The sequence below is a fragment of the Microcaecilia unicolor genome, chromosome 4 (assembly GCF_901765095.1).
Source record: "Microcaecilia unicolor chromosome 4, aMicUni1.1, whole genome shotgun sequence".
Lineage (NCBI taxonomy): Eukaryota > Metazoa > Chordata > Amphibia > Gymnophiona > Siphonopidae > Microcaecilia > Microcaecilia unicolor.
The window spans coordinates 43655417-43673995 of record NC_044034.1 but is presented as its reverse complement, the minus strand read 5'-3'; the positions used below and the strand labels follow the sequence as shown (position 1 = coordinate 43673995).

General features: G+C 42.4%; 1 protein-coding gene across 1 annotated transcript in view; it reads right to left on the bottom strand.

The window, feature by feature from the left end:
• Positions 1-18579, bottom strand: part of CEP295 (centrosomal protein 295) — a 178294-nt gene that overhangs the window by 113001 nt on the left and 46714 nt on the right. The window contains exon 10 of the mRNA XM_030200190.1: positions 4166-4272. Within this exon, the coding sequence (XP_030056050.1) occupies positions 4166-4272 (107 nt within the window). The remainder of the gene's footprint in view (positions 1-4165; positions 4273-18579) is intronic.

Here is an 18579-nt window from a genome sequence, read left to right as displayed (position 1 = left end):
TAGATGCAATCTGTTAAGGACCACTGTGCAATACAGCTGCCAAGGAACCCATGAATCAACAAACTGTGGTATACCAACAGCCAGTGTAGCTGCCATGCAGCTGACATCTGCTGGTAAGGACTAGAACTCTTGTGCTTTCCAATGAACAGAATAAGTGTGCAATGTAGCTATCTAGAAACTCATGTGTCAATGAACTGTGGTATACCAGCTGCCATGCAGCTGACATCTGCTGATGACTCCCAAATCTACCTTTCTACCCCTGATATCTCACCTTGCATCCAAACCAAAGTTTCAGCATGCTTGTCTGACATTGCTGTCTGGATGTCTCAACGCCACCTGAAATTATATATGTCCAAAACCGAGCTTCTCATTTCCCCCCCCAAACCCACCTCCCCCCGTTTTCTATTTCTGTTGATGGCTCTCTCATTCTCCCTGTCTCCTCAGCTCGAAACCTTGGGGTCATCTTTGACTCTTCTCTCTCCTTCTCTGCTCATATCCAGCAGATTGCCAAGACCTGTCGTTTCTTTCTTCACAACATCCGTAAAATCCGCCCCTTTCTTTCCGCGCACTCTACCAAAACCCTCATCCACACCCTTGTCACCTCTCGTTTAGACTACTGCAACCTGCTTCTTGCTGGCCTCCCACTTAGTCACCTCTCCCCTCTCCAGTCGGTTCAAAACTCTGCTGCCCGTCTCGTCTTCCGCCAGGGTCGCTTTACTCATACTACCCCTCTCCTCAAGACCCTTCACTGGCTCCCTATCCGTTTTCGCATCCTGTTCAAACTTCTTCTACTAACCTATAAATGTACTCACTCTGCTGCTCCCCAGTATCTCTCCACACTCGTCCTTCCCTACACCCCTTCCCGTGCACTCCGCTCCATGGATAAATCCTTCTTATCTGTTCCCTTCTCCACTACTGCCAACTCCAGACTTCGCACCTTCTGTCTCGCTGCACCCTACGCCTGGAATAAACTTCCTGAGCCCCTACGTCTTGCCCCATCCTTGGCCACCTTTAAATCTAGACTGAAAGCCCACCTCTTTAAAATTGCTTTTGACTCGTAACCACTTGTAACCACTCGCCTCCACCTACCCTCCTCTCTTCCTTCCCGTTCACATTAATTGATTTGATTTGCTTACTTTATTTATTTTTTGTCTATTAGATTGTAAGCTCTTTGAGCAGGGACTGTCTTTCTGCTATGTTTGTGCAGCGCTGCGTACGCCTTGTAGCGCTATAGAAATGCTAAATAGTAGTAGTAGTAGGATGAACACTACAACTACAGGGTGTTCAACTAGGGTCAGCTATAATAATGCTAAAAGAAAGTTGCTCTGGTTGATTCAGAAAACAATGTGCTATAGACATGGCCTATCAGCTGGAGCACTGAATCTGGGCCATAGAGCTGACTGTAGTCACTTTTCAAAGAAGCCAGTGTGAAGTTGGAAACTGTAACCTCTGTGCCATGTTCCAGTTCACAGCTGAGTGCTTTAAACTTAGGCTGTAGCTTGGAAGATTGCTGTAGCAAAGGAGCACAGAGCATGCTGGTGCTGGCCTGCAACTGAGACATCCAGTTAACCACTGATGAAAAATTATGGCACATGACAGAATGCTGACGATGTCATTATCAAACAGATGCAGCCACTCAGTAGTGCTATGCAATGGGCTGCTGCAGCAGCTGTGCCAAAGTCTGCCACCAGAGGCACACCATATAGCTTGCTGATGCAACTGCGCAAGACAGGCGGTGAAGCCTTTGTGTAAAATTGTTTATTGCTGCAGCAATGCTATACAGGAAAAATCCTATATGGTCACCCTAAGGGGCAAAGCCAATTAAAGAACTGGCATTGTATTTGTGCAGTACTAGTAGATAAGAATATAGCATATAGCTGGTTGCCACAGTAGTATAAGTAAGCATACTACTAAGGAAATGTAGAATGAAGTATCTGTGAAATGGAGGTAAGGGACTTCAATAGGTGAATGCAGGAGATTCTCTCTTTTTTTTCTTGGGATTTATTATTCAATATTATTTATTATGCAAGAGCAGTGCAAACCCTGTCCAGAATTGGAATACCTCTGAGACAACCCTATGTGACTGGAAATTAAAAACAACAAAAAATATTCTATTCCACTCCATTATCACCAAGGTACTTAGAAAGAATTATAGTTGTATGACTCAGGTTTGAAAAGGGACATGACTAAGGGGTAGATGCTCTAAAAAAAAAAATGCGCCATTAATGTGGGTTTTAAACTGGTTCAAGCCAGTTCAACAAGCAAGTAGTAAACCGTGCCATGCACAAAAGGGCATTTTCCTGTCATGATAGCAGCTAATGAAAAAGGAATGCAAATGATCCAAAGGGTATTATAATGAGTTGCACTACCATTGCAGGCTATTATAATGAGATGCTCTAAGGTATTACGATCCCCTTACCGTGGAAAACCGAACAGGAGGTCTGCATCTCTCGTTAGGCTGGGGCTGCTGTGAACGGGAGACCAGTGGGAAAGTGCCTAACACCCATCTAAAAAAAAAAAAAAAAAAAAAAAAGAACAAGTTGCATGTCCCAAGTGCTCATGAGGGACTTTAAAAATTTTTTTCTTAAAGTTATGGCTCCTTCGCTATGCCTGTGGCCGTCCCTGCACCTCCCGGGAAAAGGATGACGCCGCGCCGCTCACCCCCTCCACGACCTGCTGCAGGAAGGCTCCTGGGGTTTCTCCCTTCCGTGATCCCGGCTCAGCCTCCACCCCTGAGAGCCCACCCCAGGCAAGAAAAGTGCAGGAGAGTGCAGTTGAGGACGTCCATCATCCACGTCTTCAACTCTCGTCCATCTTCCGCCCCTAGGTCTCTCTCATCGCTGTGATTGGCTGATTGGAAATGTGGGGTCTGAAAGCAAGAGCTTTTTCCAAGATCACCCCAAGAACTCTAACAGATGGAGCTAGTGTAAGGAAATTATTTACAATAGTTACAGGGTTGACCAGTGGATGCAAGTTGGAGCGAAAGAGTACAATGCCTGTGAAAATGAAATGAAGCCAGGAAGTAATCTAATGTTCTGTTGCTTTAAAAAAAAAAAAAGTGTTTTGAAAAAATAAATAAATAAATAAAAACAGAGCCACTTAAGAAAAAGCACCATTTTATATGAAGTCATACGTCCTTGTAGGCTCAACGGTAAAACAACCCAAAGCTTTAAGATCTCCAAGGATTTTCTCAACAAAAATTGAGATATTAGCAAAATACATTTGTGTTAAATCTGTGTCAGGTAGATCCCCAAATATGCATCGGGCCTTCCACTCATTTCAAAGGAAAATCTTTTTACCAATTAGCAGGCCTATGGCCACCAAATGGCACTGCTTTCAAATTTTCAGACCTGATACTGCCCCAAAGTCCTCCACTTCATCCTAAATCCAACCAAATCATAACATATAAGAAACTCCTAAAGGTTCCTAGCTCCGCTGCTACTACTTGAGGAGACAGAGCTTTGGACACAAATATATAATCCAGTCATGACATAACTGAGTGCACTCTGGCTACATGAATGTAATCTTTATCAGGTCAATGTAGTATACACCAAGGCAACTTATTTTTTAAAATGTCTCCCTTCCTGTCAGTGAATGAGACCACCACTGCTCACATACTGACAAGAGAGAATGAGGGTATTACTTGGAGTGTGGATGGATTTTCAAAGGACAAGAGAATGCAGGAGGAGCAGAGTTGGAAGGTGGCAAACGGCGAAGGGAGAGGGCACAAAAGGAGAGAGAGGGAGAGGAAAAAGATAAAATTGAAGGGAGTTTAACAGAGTGCACTGGTGAACAACAGACAAAGAAATCTGGAGTAGGAGGCAGAAAGTTGATAGGGAAGAAAGATGAGGGAGGTGGTGACCTCAGGGAGAGTAAGAGGTAGACACAGAAGGGGAAGGGAGAGAAACCTGTAAGGGATTTAAGACAAAGTAGGGAAAGAGTTGGGGAGAATCAAACAAGGGAGGGTGGACCAGGGCTTATCTAGGACGTTCTGCACTTTTGAGCAGTATTTTTCAGTACTGCATTATACAATTTTACTCAAAAACACTGTTACCTGAACAAATGAAAGATGCTGCATTTTGCAGAAATTTCAAATGTTACATACAGAATTTTCAATTTTTAACTCAATTTCCATGAGTAAAAATAAACAAAACATTCCTTATACCTGTTTTTGTTTGTCTGCAGCCATTCTAATTCTTGTAGCTTGTTCTTGAGGATGAAGCAGAACTGACCTTCCCACTACAAGAGCGCTGTTAGCCAACTGTGGAGAATCTAAGCAAAATGAAAATCACACAAATTCATGAGGCTTGAAAAACAGATTTTCTATCAAAATGTTCTAAACAAGAGTCAACATTTGCTTTTCTAGTTCTGTTAAAAGGGAGGATTAGAAAAACACCATCATGCACAAAACACAAAAAGTAGTAAGGCAAACATACCTACACTAATTACAATTCCTTCATACAATTACATAATATAAGCCAATAAAAATATTAACACTTTTAATTTCTTTCAAAATTTCAAGTCATTCTATTCGTCACGTTAAATCAGTTGACAAGCCATTTCATAGCTGGGGACTCCAAATGGAGAAAACCCATAAACATGTGAACTCTTTTCAAATGGAAGCAATAACTAAGACAATTCTTTGCAGCAGGGATTTTGACCAAGTGGTCTCACAGGACAACAATCATATAAAAGACAACTCAGATCTGTAGAAGTTACCTTATGAACCACCTTAAACACCAAACATTTAAAGCAAACAATAATTAACAGAAGCCACTGCAGCTCTCTCAACACCAGGGAAATACTATCAAAACGTTTTAACTCTACTTATTAGATGAGTGGCCATATTCTAAGTGAGCCGCTGCAGCAGCTCGATAGCCAAACCAGATAAATCAACATACAAAGTGTTGCAATAGTCAAATTATGGCATAATAAGTAACTGAAAACTATCAGATTCCATTAAAAGGGTGCAATCGAATGCACCAAATGGATTTTTTAAAGTACAAAATATTTGAGCCAATTTCCTCACAATCCGACCAGATAGAAACTTTAAGTATCGCATTAATTTTTCCCCATAAAATAGTTGGCAAAATCCTTTGCAGAAATCTTGGCTGAATCCAAACATTGAGGAGCTAATAAAAGCTTCTTAATGACATAACATAAAAATAACTGTTTAACAGCTTCTAGCATGTTTTATACAGCTTAGAAGCTTCAAGATAGAACTGAAGCTTGCCTCAACCCTGGCAACAAAATGTCTTTCATTCTTATGTAATCTTGTCTTCATTCTTTCTTTTTCCTTTTTTTTTTTTTTTTTTTAAACTCTGTTATGTTTAAAATCTACCTACAAATTATTGCTGGTGTGGGCTGAGACAGGTCACCTCCTCCAGAAATCTAAGCCTTTGGGATCACTGTCATTTTTAGTACCCTTCCATAGCCAAAAGAGCATATCCAAATTCAGAAGAAATTAGAGAACCTGGTACTTGACTTCAGAATGGCATTTTCTACTCTGGCTTACCTCGCCAGACTTTCCTACAGTCAGAAAAGATAAGCCTGAATTTTATTAGAGAAGGGATACTGTGCATCTCAAGGGGGAGGGGATGATATCTTAATTTTGAGATTAGCAACTTAAATACTGTTAGCAATACGTTTGTTTATAAAATATGGTACCAAGACAGCATCATATTTAGCTACCTATAAGTGGTTGGCATAGAGGAGCATAATCAAACGGCGCCGGCCAAATAGATGGTCGGCCATCTTTTGTTTTGATAATACAGTTGGGGCCGGCCAAATGCCATAGATCGCAGGGTTTGAGATGGCCGACTGTTTTTCAGTGATAATGGAAACTGGAACCGGCCATCTCAAACCCAGCATTCGTAGTGCACTGGTACTTCTGGATATTTAGATCTTGCTGATCAGTTATGTTATGACTTACTTGTTCTGGAGTGCTGTATTTTGTGATACTGTTTTGAGAAATGTTCAATAAAGACCATACAAATTAAAAAAGTCCCTGCTGTGCATTTTCCCTTGATGGCCGTCCCTGACGTGCACTTCCCTTAATGGCCGTCATTCTATTGATGGCCGTCTTTCTCCCTGAACGGGAAAATCAAAACTGTTTTTGTTCACAGCTTTTTTAGTAGTAACAGTGGGATCTGAACCGGCCACATCTGCATTACAAGACCAGTGATGTAACCACTTTTTTTAAATTTTTTATTTGTACCCCGCACTTTCCCACTCATGGCAGGCTCAACGCGGCAGGCAATAGAGGGTTAAGTGACTTGCCCAGAGTCACAAGGAGCTGCCTGTGCTGGGAATCAAACTCAGTTCCTCAGTTCCCCAGGACCAAAGTCCACCACCCTAACCACTAGGCCAAAGCTCCACTTACTTGGATGTCCCTCCCTTTTGATTATGCCCCTCCAGGTCTCTCTCAGCCACTCACAGACAGCTAAAATGTGCTGTGATTGGCTGAGAGAGACCTGAAGGGGTATAATCAAAAGGGAGGGACATCCAACTAAGTGGAGCTGTGGCCAAGTGGTTACATCACTGATCTTGTAATGCAGAGGTGGCCGGTTCAAATCCCACTGTTACTACTAAAAAAGCTATGAGCAAAAACAGTTTTGATTTCCCCGTTCGGGGAGAAAGACGGCCATCAACAGAACGACGGCCATTAAGGGAACAGGGAGAATGATGGCCATTAAGGGAAGTGCATGTCAGGGACGGCCATCAAGGGAAAATGCACGGCAGAGATAAAAGAATGATTCTGCCATTTTTATATTTTGAGGTGCCAAGGTGGACAACAGAAGCAAAATTCCTATTGCACCCCGACAGTGCTGACTATGTCACCTTTATAAAGAACTGGGATAGTATCCCCCTACAGAACCTAAAGCTGGTTTACTTCGCCTAATGCCTATAGCCTAAAAACGCTTCCCTGCATGTTCCCATCAACCAATAGTGCTATATAGTCTGACTCCTCCTTGACTGCCTTACTGCACGCTTGTGTCCAAGGCTTTAAGAGCATTAGATGACAGACTCTGTCCTTGGCCTAGCAAAGGACACAATAACTGCTCATGGAGCCACTGCTCCCTCACTAGCTGTCCTGGATAAAGACTCCCCCTCAAACTACAAAGTTTGAATGTGCTCCATTCTCCTCCGGAGATATCTTTCAAGAGCCATTCACCTGGGTGAATATGGACCCCTAAAAGAAGGAAAAGGCAGCATGACCTTGCTTGTGTGAAGATCATCCAGGGAAGAGTGAAATATGTAAAATGCTTATCTGTCCATGCTTAAGGTACCAAATCCAAAATTTGCAGGAAAGGACTATGCTTAGGGCAGATATGGAAAAGGAAGACTTGGAAAGCCAGGCTGCTCTAAGCTTTTTCCTCCATGGACACCAGACCTTATCTCCTTTTAGAGACAAAGAAACTTCCATAGACTCCAGAGAGGAGTAAAATCAATCTTCCCAAAGCCTAAATCAGGTGTTCTAGTGTATACAGCAACTGAAAACACCTGTTCCGACTAGCCCTGCAAAGCCAATCAGTCAAGTAAGGGAAGACTAAGAATCTCTCCTTATGGAAGAATATTCCCATCCCACTAGATCAAGAAGAGAGCCTGAAGCTGTCAGAGAACAAGGAAAAGTGCCTCGGAGAACCATTTGGTGGTAACCTGTGAAGGGAACATATGAAAATACTCATACCAAGCTCAAGACAGTGAGAAAGTTCCTCCATTCTCACAGTCCTAATGAACTTTCACAGCATTTTCTATCACAAGTTAAACAAACAGCTCCACATTTCCAATAAAGAAATGGGCCCCCAAATCTGCAACTGACTTGTTCAGCCAAATATTGTTGCCATTGCAGTCAACCTTATGGTATGGATGACAGAACCCATGAGAAGAATACTACAAACCAGTAAGGAAGGCCCTTAGTATTGTTATGAAAGAAATTCAAGAACTCAAGCTGCCTGCTAAAAAGATGGGAGCTGATCAAGGGAAACCAACTCTCCTGGGCTCCTTCCTGCAGGAAGAGTGGGGTGACTGGTCAGAAATACTTACATTTCACCAACATGCCCATGACTTTCACAAAAGGCAGTTACCCATAAACCAAGAGACAGCTTCTCAATAAAGCCGAGTGTGCAGTGACCACTGCTCTTTGGGGAGCTCCCAACAACTTTGGTCATAATCCCTATGATTCTATCTGCACTAGAACTGGGCCAGGCCAATAAGTCAGCTAATAAACAGAGCTCCTCAATATCACTTCTCTTTCACCATAGGTCCACCTGGGAGCTGTTTGACTGCGCAGGAAGATCAAACCATCCAAATTCTACATATCATTACCTGAAAAGTTGACCTTGTGAAAACATTTGGGGGTTGTTGGACACAATGCAAAAGCACTCTTAATCATGCAGCCACTGCATACTATACTGTTGTCTGAAGAGACTAGAGCATGCTCCTTTGCTACTTGATTGCAGCTTCCACCTCTTGGTAGGGAAGTCTTACCAGCTTCTGGCCATGACACAGTTTGGTATCCTTGGCTGATGTTGATTGGGTAATCAATCAACAAGACATACCCCACCTCAAGGAGAATGCTGTCCTGAAGGACAGAAGGAAACTTACCCACCAAGAATCCATTTTGGAACTCCAGGACCCACTAGAGAAAGGCTTGAGCTATATAGACACTGCAAACTGCTTCTTCTTGGGGTAGAGCTAAATTAAAATTTAGAGTCTCTGATTCTTTATTCCTTGGGGCACTAAATGCTCTTTCTACCTCCACTAGATTCATTCCCAAGGCTATTAGTAATTAAGTGTATAAAACTTTTTTTTTTTAACCAAAAAAGGGAGAAAATGGCTGTAGTCTTCTGTTTTCTTGCTGCAGTGAAGGTGGTACAGTACTAAACACATTTTTTTTGTAGAAGTTTTCATGTAATAGCAGTGGATGATATGGATATGAAGCAGAGCAGTATTTTTGGTTTATAAATGTATGTGTGCTGAGTGATGTGTTACTATTTAGTTTTTGTTTTTATTATATATGTTTTAAATTGTAAATCGCCTAGGTTGTAGGTGATATCTAAATTTTGAAAATAAATAAGTAGAACAGGTACCAATTAAAAAACAGTCCCATCTCTAATTTTCTTCAAATTAAAAATCTAATTTGTTTATCCTCTCCTAATTCAGAAGCCACTCATGGGGCTCCAGCAGGTCTCTATTAAAACCACCCAAGCAGTGCAAACGATTGAATCTTGCTCTTTTCTGCTTTAATAAGTACATGGTTATTTACCTACCCCATCTAATTAAGAACCTTAAGATTACTCAAGGCAGCCAATAGTTTCCATATGTTGATGCGGCCCTTGATTTCCAATGGAAACTGAGTGCAAATCTTCTGTAAGCAAGTTGCCTATTCCATTATGGATGCCTAAGTAGTCAGAACAATTTAAAGAATTGTTATCTGATAGGTCAAGTTCTTAGTCAGGTTAGAAGAAGACACCACTAACACTATCCATACCTCAATTCTTCCCCCCCACATCTCTTCCTTTTGTCCTACTCTATGCTACTGTGTTATTTCTGGGATACTTTTACCCATAAGTTGTAAGCTGCACTGAACCTGCTATCGAGCGGGAAAGAGCGGGTTATAAATGCTACAAATAAATAAATAAATAAATAAATCTTAAAATAATTCAGGGTATCAATCTCTGAACACTTTGTGAGAGGAAGAGCCGGAAGCTGCATGCTTCTTACACCCCCTGCTCTTTACCCAAGCCGTAGATGATCTTGGAGACATCTTTGCACAATGTGCACATTTAGGAATGTCATGATCAGGCCCCAAGTAGCATTTAACAAAACAATATGCAGGTCTGTGATGACATCTTTGCCTTGCAGTGGCACATCTTTAACCCCAGCAACAGAACAGGATAAAACACTCTGCAGTATCAACACAGGCAGCAACAAACAGCAGAGGTGGTCCAGCGAAGATGATAATCATTGGCATGCCACATGTAATTTTATTGTATGAAAACCTGACTCGGCCAAATTTCAGCACTATGCCTTCATCAGGGGTCAACAAACTTTCCAGTGTAGAGCAGAACAAATGGCGTATGTGACCATACTCCTTTCTGGTTCATCTTGAACCTGGTCACATATCCCACTTGTTCTGACCTGCGCTGAAGAGTTTGACAACCCCTGATGAAGGCATAGTGCTGAAACTTGGCTGAGTTGGGTTTTCATATAATAAAATTGCATGTGGTGTACTAACAATTGTCTATTTCTCTGGACCACCTCTGTTTGTTGATGCTACATCTTTAACCGCAACAGGGCATACAACATGGAAGAGAGGAATAGGCAAAGTTAAATTCTAATATTTTTGTTCTGAGAGAGAGAGAGAGAGAGAGAGAGAGAGAGAGAGAGAGAGAGAGAGAAGCAGTGGCGAGTGAAAAGTACAGACAAGTATGAGCATACACCATCAGAGTGATAGCTTGGACAAAAACATACTGTGAATCGTGACAGTAGCCATGTAAGTTGGGATCTTACATACACAATCAGAAAGATCTTTGGTCTTGAGCTCAGAGAGCAGGACCTGTGTCAATGATGTCCAATGTCGTTGGCCACTAGTGTAGCTGATTATATCCTGGTTTTTAGAAAAGCGACATGCAAAGCTATCTGACAATGGTAAGCTAATTTCAATATTCAAATGGCAAACATTTTATTAACCTTACCATTTCATCTTTGTTCTAAGCAACTTCCTCTCATACACATTCTGTTTGGATAAGCTGAAGACCAGACTTGGGTTTATTTTGCAATTCAAAACTAAAGAGGACTCGGGGGTCACGTGATGACTGCTTCCTGAGCAGCAGCAAGAAGGGAGAGCTCCCTCGAATCCTTTGCAAAAACCGGCTATATGAAACATTTCTTATACCCTGAAAGACCCCAGAATAGAGCGAAAGGTCAGAGAACGCACAGCAAAAAGGGGACTGCAATCGAAGAAACGGGACAAGCGGTATGCCCACTAGAAATCAGGGCGCCTTAAAACAAAAGCACACTCCCGCAGGAAAGGCGGCCAAGATGGCGACGCCCTCAGACTCCCTACCTGGGCCGGAGAAAAACGCGGGAGATTGGGCGAAAGAGATTTCCTCAACTGTAGCAGCGGCATTGGAAGACCGTTTGAACAAAATCCATTCGGCGGTTGAGGAAATTAATGAGAAATTTGACACGCAGGCCCGCCGGCTAACAGAGGTGGAACAGAGAATGCTTACCCAAGAAGACACAACAACGGATATGGCGGCCCAGATTGAGAACCTGCAGAAAGAAGCAGCAGCCCTCAAGGCACAGGTAGAGGAACAAGAGAATAGAAACCGACGCAACAATCTGCGAGTGGTAGGGCTTCCCGAAGAAGTAAAAGAGGGAGAACTATATAAATTCTTTAGCGAGTGGCTACCGACGCAGTTGGGCCTAGGAGAAGATATCGGCACATGGCAGTGCGACCGTGCGCATCGAATCGGGAGCAGGAAAGAAGGAGATAATAAACCCAGAACAGCAATTGCTCATTATACAAATTGGCGAGAGAAAGAAACGCTGCTAAAGCAGGGAAGATCTAGGCAAGCACAGCTGGAATACAAGGGACATAAGCTCTTATTGTTTAATGATTACTCCCTGGCGGTGGCGCAGCTAAGGAGAGCAATGGCTCCCACGTGTTCTCAGATGTACAGCAAAGGCATCAGATTTTCGCTTTTATACCCTGCAAAGCTAAAAGTGTGGCATGAAGGAAAAGCTCTGATGTTCCAAGAAGCAGCAGAAGCCAAGGCGTATATGGAACGTTTGAATAGAGAAGTACCAGCAGGAGAATAGCTATTTGAAGGTAAAATTTCCCCGTGGGACAGATCGAATGGGATATAATGGCGTGCGTTATCTTTGAATTTATTTTTTGATTACACAAAGAGAATCTAGCTGGAAAGGTGTTCACGGGAAAATTGAACAGAGTGGTATCAGCAGGAGGATAGCTAAGGAAGGTGACACCTCTTCGAGGGACAGATCGAATGGGATATATTGGTTTGATTTAATAATGTTTTTACTCTGTGTTCGTACAGCGAGAGCCTAACTGGAAAGTCCCAGATGGGGGGGGTAACAGTTATTGTCAAGAGATTCCCTATGGCGGGGGTCAGAACTGAGATATCAGCGGGAAAAATCATGCCCCCAAACAGGCAAAAAATGCCATGAACAGGTTATTAACAAAGATACTGATCCTATGAAGTCTGACATTAAGCGAATAGGTGATGTAGTAAACATGGAACTGTGGTAATGAAGCAGAGTACAGAGATCTCGAGCAATATTCTAAGAGATAATTCTAGCAAGCTAAAAGAATGTTATGTACACGGACTGTGTAATGTTGTTTTCAAGAGGGGGAGATGATAATGGAATATGGGGATAGGGGATGTATCACTGGGCAAAGTATTCGAGGGAGGAGTAATGATGTTTGTATTTGTTGTATGAAGACGGGAAGGAGAAGGATGAAGAAGAGGAGGAATCAGAAGAGATATGAAGGGGAAGGGGGAGGGAGGGGAGGGAGAAGAATTAGGGACTGTGTGAATGAGGGGGAAGGGGACAGCAAGGGGAATTCGAGAGGGGAAGGGAAGGGTGGGGGGGAAGAGAATTGCCTGCAAAGGGAAAGATGGGAAAACTCTATGATGGAAACCGATACTCAGGAGCAGAAAGTTCCTGGTGGGTCCAGCTGGGAGGCCAACCGGGAACATAAAAAGATTAAAATAGACGACATGCAGATTATGGAAAAAAGAATGGGAGATGGTTAACTTGAAGATACTATCTTTGAATGTAGATGGGGTTCACTCCCCAGTTAAACGCACTAAAATACTATCCTGGCTTAGGAAGGAAGGGGCGGACATAGCCTTTCTCCAAGAAACCCACTTGTCCAATTCAGAGCATGTGAAACTGAAGAGAGGGTGGGTGGGAGAGGTAATTTGCTCATCCTTTAACAGCAGACAAAGGGGAGTTGCTATTTTGGTACACAAACAGCTACCTTTAGCCATCCACAAGGTATTACAAGATAAAGAGGGAAGGTACGTTATAGTGATGGGAGAGCTGTGGGGCCGAAAGCTCAGCCTTTGCAACATATATGGGCCAAACACCTATAACCATAAATTCTTTTCAGATATAGTAGCACAGTTGGCGCGGTACCCGGAATACCAGAGAATCTTGGGAGGAGATCTCAATATTACTGCAGACCCCACTATTGATTGTAAACCAAGTAAACCCAAAACAAAGGGATGGGAACATAGGGGAGTCAATTTTCTGATACACCAACTGGGGTTGATAGATGTGTGGAGAATTCTGCATCCCTATGATTCAGACTTTACATTCTTTTCTAATCCACATAACTCGTATTCTAGAATAGACTACTTTCTTGTATCACAGGCCCTATTTCCAGTCTCAAAAGCAGCACAAATACTAGACAACACACTGTCAGATCACTCAGCTATTGGGTACTCTATAGAATATACTAAGGGGACCTCAGAGAGGATATGGAAGTTCTCCCCGGCACTATATAGAGATGAAGCGTTTAAAACATATTTGAGAGAGAAGTGGGAAGACTATCAAAGGGATAATAATACCCCGGGAGTGAGTCCAGTGATATACTGGGAGGCGGCCAAGGCTGTTCTGAGAGGCCATATATTGGCGTATACCGCTGGGAAAAAGAAAAAAACAGAGGCAGAGTTATTAACTTTATCGGCTGAGTACCAGCAAGTGCGCAGGCAACATATGGGAAGCATGGATAAAGAGCACAGGGAGAAACTGGGTCGGCTCCGTAAATGTATTGACCAATTGCTTAATGCCAGAGCAGAACGGGATATATACTATCAGAGATTCAAATTATTTCAATGGGGCAATAAGGCAGGGAAACTTATGGCAAACCTAGTGAGACCGTATAGGAAAAGACAGATTGTTACATCAATAAAAGATAGCGCAGGCAGAGTATACCAAGAAGAGGCTCAAATACATACACAATTTGTTCACTACTACCAGTCATTATACGCAGTAAGGGACTTGGACCTACCAAAGAGGGACGCTTTCTTTGAGGGCTTACAGGTACCACAGATGAACACAGAGCAGGCACAACACTTAAGCGCCCCTATAACAGAGCAGGAGGTCAGGCAAGGCATTAAAGCATTAAAACTGACTAAAGCCCCAGGCTCAGACGGATATGGGCCGGAATATTATAAGATCTTAATGACAGATATTACTAAACCACTGGTTGACTTTTATAATGACTTATCAGGGGGTGAAGGTGAAGGGAAAAATAATCAAAATCTAGCACATATTATCTTAATCCCTAAACCAGGAAAGGATCCTGGCCAGGTGGGCTCTTACCGACCCATATCCCTGTTAAATCAGGATGTCAAACTTCTTGCAGCTATTTTAGCGCGAAGAATGAATCTGGCGCTCTCTGGAGTGGTACAGGAGGACCAGGCGGGTTTTGTCCCAGGTCGATATGCCTCAATGAATCTTATTAGGGCAATGGCAGCAATACACACCTATAAAGGAACAAAAGGGAACGAGGTGATAGCGGGGCTAGATATGGAAAAAGCTTTCGACAGCATATCGTGGCAGTATCTCTTTTGGGTGATGGAGAAATATGGGATTAGTGGTAGATTTATTGAATGGGTTAAGTCTCTATACACTAAGCCGAGAGCGAGGCTGATAATAAATAACACCCTAACAGAAGACTTTGAGTTACAAAGGGGAACAAGGCAGGGGTGCCCACTATCGCCAATCCTGTTCCTGCTGGCAATTGAGCCATTGGCGATTAAAATACGACAAAGCGACAGGATTAGGGGCCTCATGGTGGGGGGGAAGGAGATCCGCATCAACTTATTTGCAGACGATATCCTTTTGTATCTGCAAGACACATTCACTCACCTAGATCAGGCACTACTCTTAGTAAAGCAATTCGGGGACATATCGGGGTTAAGGGTCAATTGTGAAAAATCTGAATTACTCCCACTATCAGGAACCCAAGATAAACCAGGATTTGGCAGGCTCCCTATACCACCAGTATCACAGGCAATGCGCTATTTGGGGATCTTCTTGAGTACTAACCCTAAAGTGATGTATAAGAAAAACATATTGGAACAAATTGATAAGATCAGGATAACTTGTGAGAGATGGAAAGATCTCCCCCTATCACTTTATGGCAGGATAGCATTAGTTAAGATGGTTCTGTTACCAAAGCTATTATATCCATTGCAAGCAATACCTATATGGATTAAGAGGCAGGACGAGAGGCTATTTAGATCCATTATAAGATCCTTTATTTGGAGGCATAAAAGTGCACGCATAGGACACCAGATGTTGATACGTAACAGGGAGGGGGGAGGCCTTAACCTACCTGAGTTACGACTTTACAATGTGGCAGCCCTGATGCGTATAATCTACGAAGGTATCAGTGGCCAATCAAAATTTACTCCAAACCAATGGTGGGAGGACTGGTGTAAACCATATTCGTTCATAAATTTAATACACACATCACCAGGACTGGGTACCATTGCAAACAAGCAGTATAGCTTTCTTACACCGCTCCGCTTGGCATGGAAGTGGTGGAGGAGCAGACAGGACAGAAGCCCGTTTGTCTCGCCCTTTCAGAGAATAGTGGGGCTGGTAGACTTCCCGGCAGGTATGGGACCATCTGTATTTAAAAGATGGGCAGAAAAAGGGTGTGTGACTTGGGGAGACTTGGTACCCACGGAGAGCGATGGCTTCCCTCCCTTCTCGCAAGTGAAGGAAATATGGAGGGTTCCAAACAATCACATGTTACAATACCTACAAGCAAGACATTACTGGCTACAGGTGTGGAGGAAGTATGGGAAGGGATGGTCATATGGGAAATTGGATGAAAAAGTGATATGTTTACCCCCGAAGGCCAATAAATTATCTATGTGGTACAAGCTGACGAAGATGGCTATACCAGATGGGGGGAGGGGAGGAGCTGTCGCTGCGTGGAATAGAGAGCTGGGAACTGAATATACGCAGCCTCAGTTTGATTTCCTGTTTGTGTCATTAGCCGAATTTGTTAAATGTGCAGACTGGCAAGAAACCCAGTTTAAACTGCTACATAGGGCATTTATCACTTGTGAAAAGGGGAAGAAAATGAAGTTGTGGGAATCAGACATATGTCCCAAATGCCAGGCAGGCATAGGCACCTTCCTGCATAGTTTCCTGGAATGCCCTAAATTAGAACTTTGGAATCAAATATTTGGGGTGCTGAACGCAATAATCCAAGGGACGGTAGAATGGTCCTATCCAGCGTTGTTACTGGGGGACCAGGCAGATCTACTGGAACAGGGGCTCTCTCAACCGCAGAGGAGGTTCTTATATATGGCTACCCTGGCAGCAAAAAAAAACTATCCTGCAGTGTTGGATCAGGGCGGAACCAGTACCCTATGCCTGTTGGGTGGCAAAGGTTAAAGATATAGCAAAGCACGAGAACATATTGTATAAGAAATCTCCAAATTTAGATAACAGGCAGTACGCAGTGCTCTGGCAGAAACTAGAAGATATGTTAAGATAGTAAGGTTTCCTAGAACCGATGAAGATCATATAGGGGGGGAGGGGGGGCAGGCCTGGGGGGGTTCAGGGCAGGGGGGAGGGGAAGGTATAGAAGAAAATGTTAGTGCAATTGTGCTTTATGTACACTGGTTATGTTTTTATGTGACGAAAGTTTTGATGTTATAAGAGTTGGTGGTTTGTACTAGATCATGCATTTTATAAGCATGTATTGTACTGATGACAATAAAGAGAATTGAAAAAAAAAAAAAACTAAAGAGGACTCATACCACTTGTATTTTCAACATCTGTGTTATATAGTACTGTATTGTATCCCTCAGTCAACCATATGCAACAAGACTATTGTCAGGCTCAAAAAATTTACAAAGGTTCAACAATCTGCAGGGATTTGGATCTAATTAAACAATGTAACGTGTAGGAATTCCACTAAGACTTTCATACCAGCTTTCTATTATTTTCATGATAGAAACGTAAAGAAATGGAATCTCTACAAAGTGTCTCTCAACCTCCATGGAATAAAGAGATTACATTAGTAAAGAATTTTTCTATGGCTGCTGCTGAAAAATAAGGCACAGATGGCTAACAATGAGGGTCATACTGAAGACATATCACTCTGAGAAGCAAATCTCAGCCCAAGAGAGGAGATGCACAAAGACAAAAAGGCACAACTTGGCAATGCAAAAAGCAAACACATATTCATGCCAAAGAATATTATGAACTGAAAAAGGATCTATTTCACCACTCTGCCTGTTAAGATCTTTTAATATTTACCAAACAGTATATTTCAAGCATCCAAAAAAGCCACACAATGCAAGCTTGCCAACCTGAATGCAAAGGGGTTCTTGCCTCATGAAGCACACTGAATTGTTTTTCTCCAAAGTTTACGCTCTTACTGCACAACGCCTTCCTCTTGTGCCAGAAACAGAGATCCCGGCTCAGTCCCTTCCAGAACCAAGGTCACTGATGAGGGCCCAGCTGAATGATCATTCTGATTAGCAGGACTGTGGAGTCAGTACACAAAAACTTTGACTCAGATTCTTCTATTTTTCTACTGTCCAACTCCAACACCAGCTCCATCTAACTCTTACTGATATTAGCCTTTACATTTTTTGTTCTGATCTAAAGTACTGGTAAATATAACTTTAGATCTTGGGACAAAGAGTATATACAGTACAGTCTCAATTATCAGACCTAAACGAGACCAATCTGTTGTCGGATAACTGAAACGTTGGATAATATGGAAAACAGTGCATAACCCCTCAAACAATGCGTAAACAAAGGCATAGAGTTCCCGATTTTCAAAAAATGTTCAAAAAGGAGAAAAAAAAAAAAAAAAGAGAGAGATTTTTTTAAATTGAAATAAATGCGATATCATCACCAACTGAGATACACCAGATGGTCGAATTACTGAAGGTCGGAAAATCAAGACTGTACTGTATAACTATAAAATGATTTTTAAAAAAACACAAAAGAAACATTATAATATATGGTAAATTTTTATTTTAAAGCTGGAGTTGGAGTCCGCCTCCATGAAGAAAGGCTAAAGAGGTTAGGGCTCTTCAACTTGGAAAAAGCTAGGGAGATATGATAGAAATCTACAAAATCCCGAGTGGTATAGAACAGGTAAAAGTGAATCGATTTTTTACTCTTTCAAAAAGTACAAAGACTAGGGGACACTCAATGAAGTTACATGGAAATACTTTTAAAACAAACAGGAAGAAACTTTTTACCTCAATGAACAGGTAAACTTTAGAACGTGTTGCTAGACAATGTGGTTACATCAGTTAGCATATCTGGGTCTAAAAAGGTTTGGACACGTTCCTGGAAAAAAAAAGTCCATAGACTGCTATTGAGATAGACATGGGGGAAGCCACCGCCCCCCCCCCCACCCCCTCAGGACCCTCAATGCTCTAGTTACCAGCAAAGAAGCTCCATCTTTCTCCTACTACTGTATCTTAACTCTTTTTTCCAAAGGGGAAAAAAGAAAAGCAAAGATACTTACCTTTAGGGAGGAATTTGGGG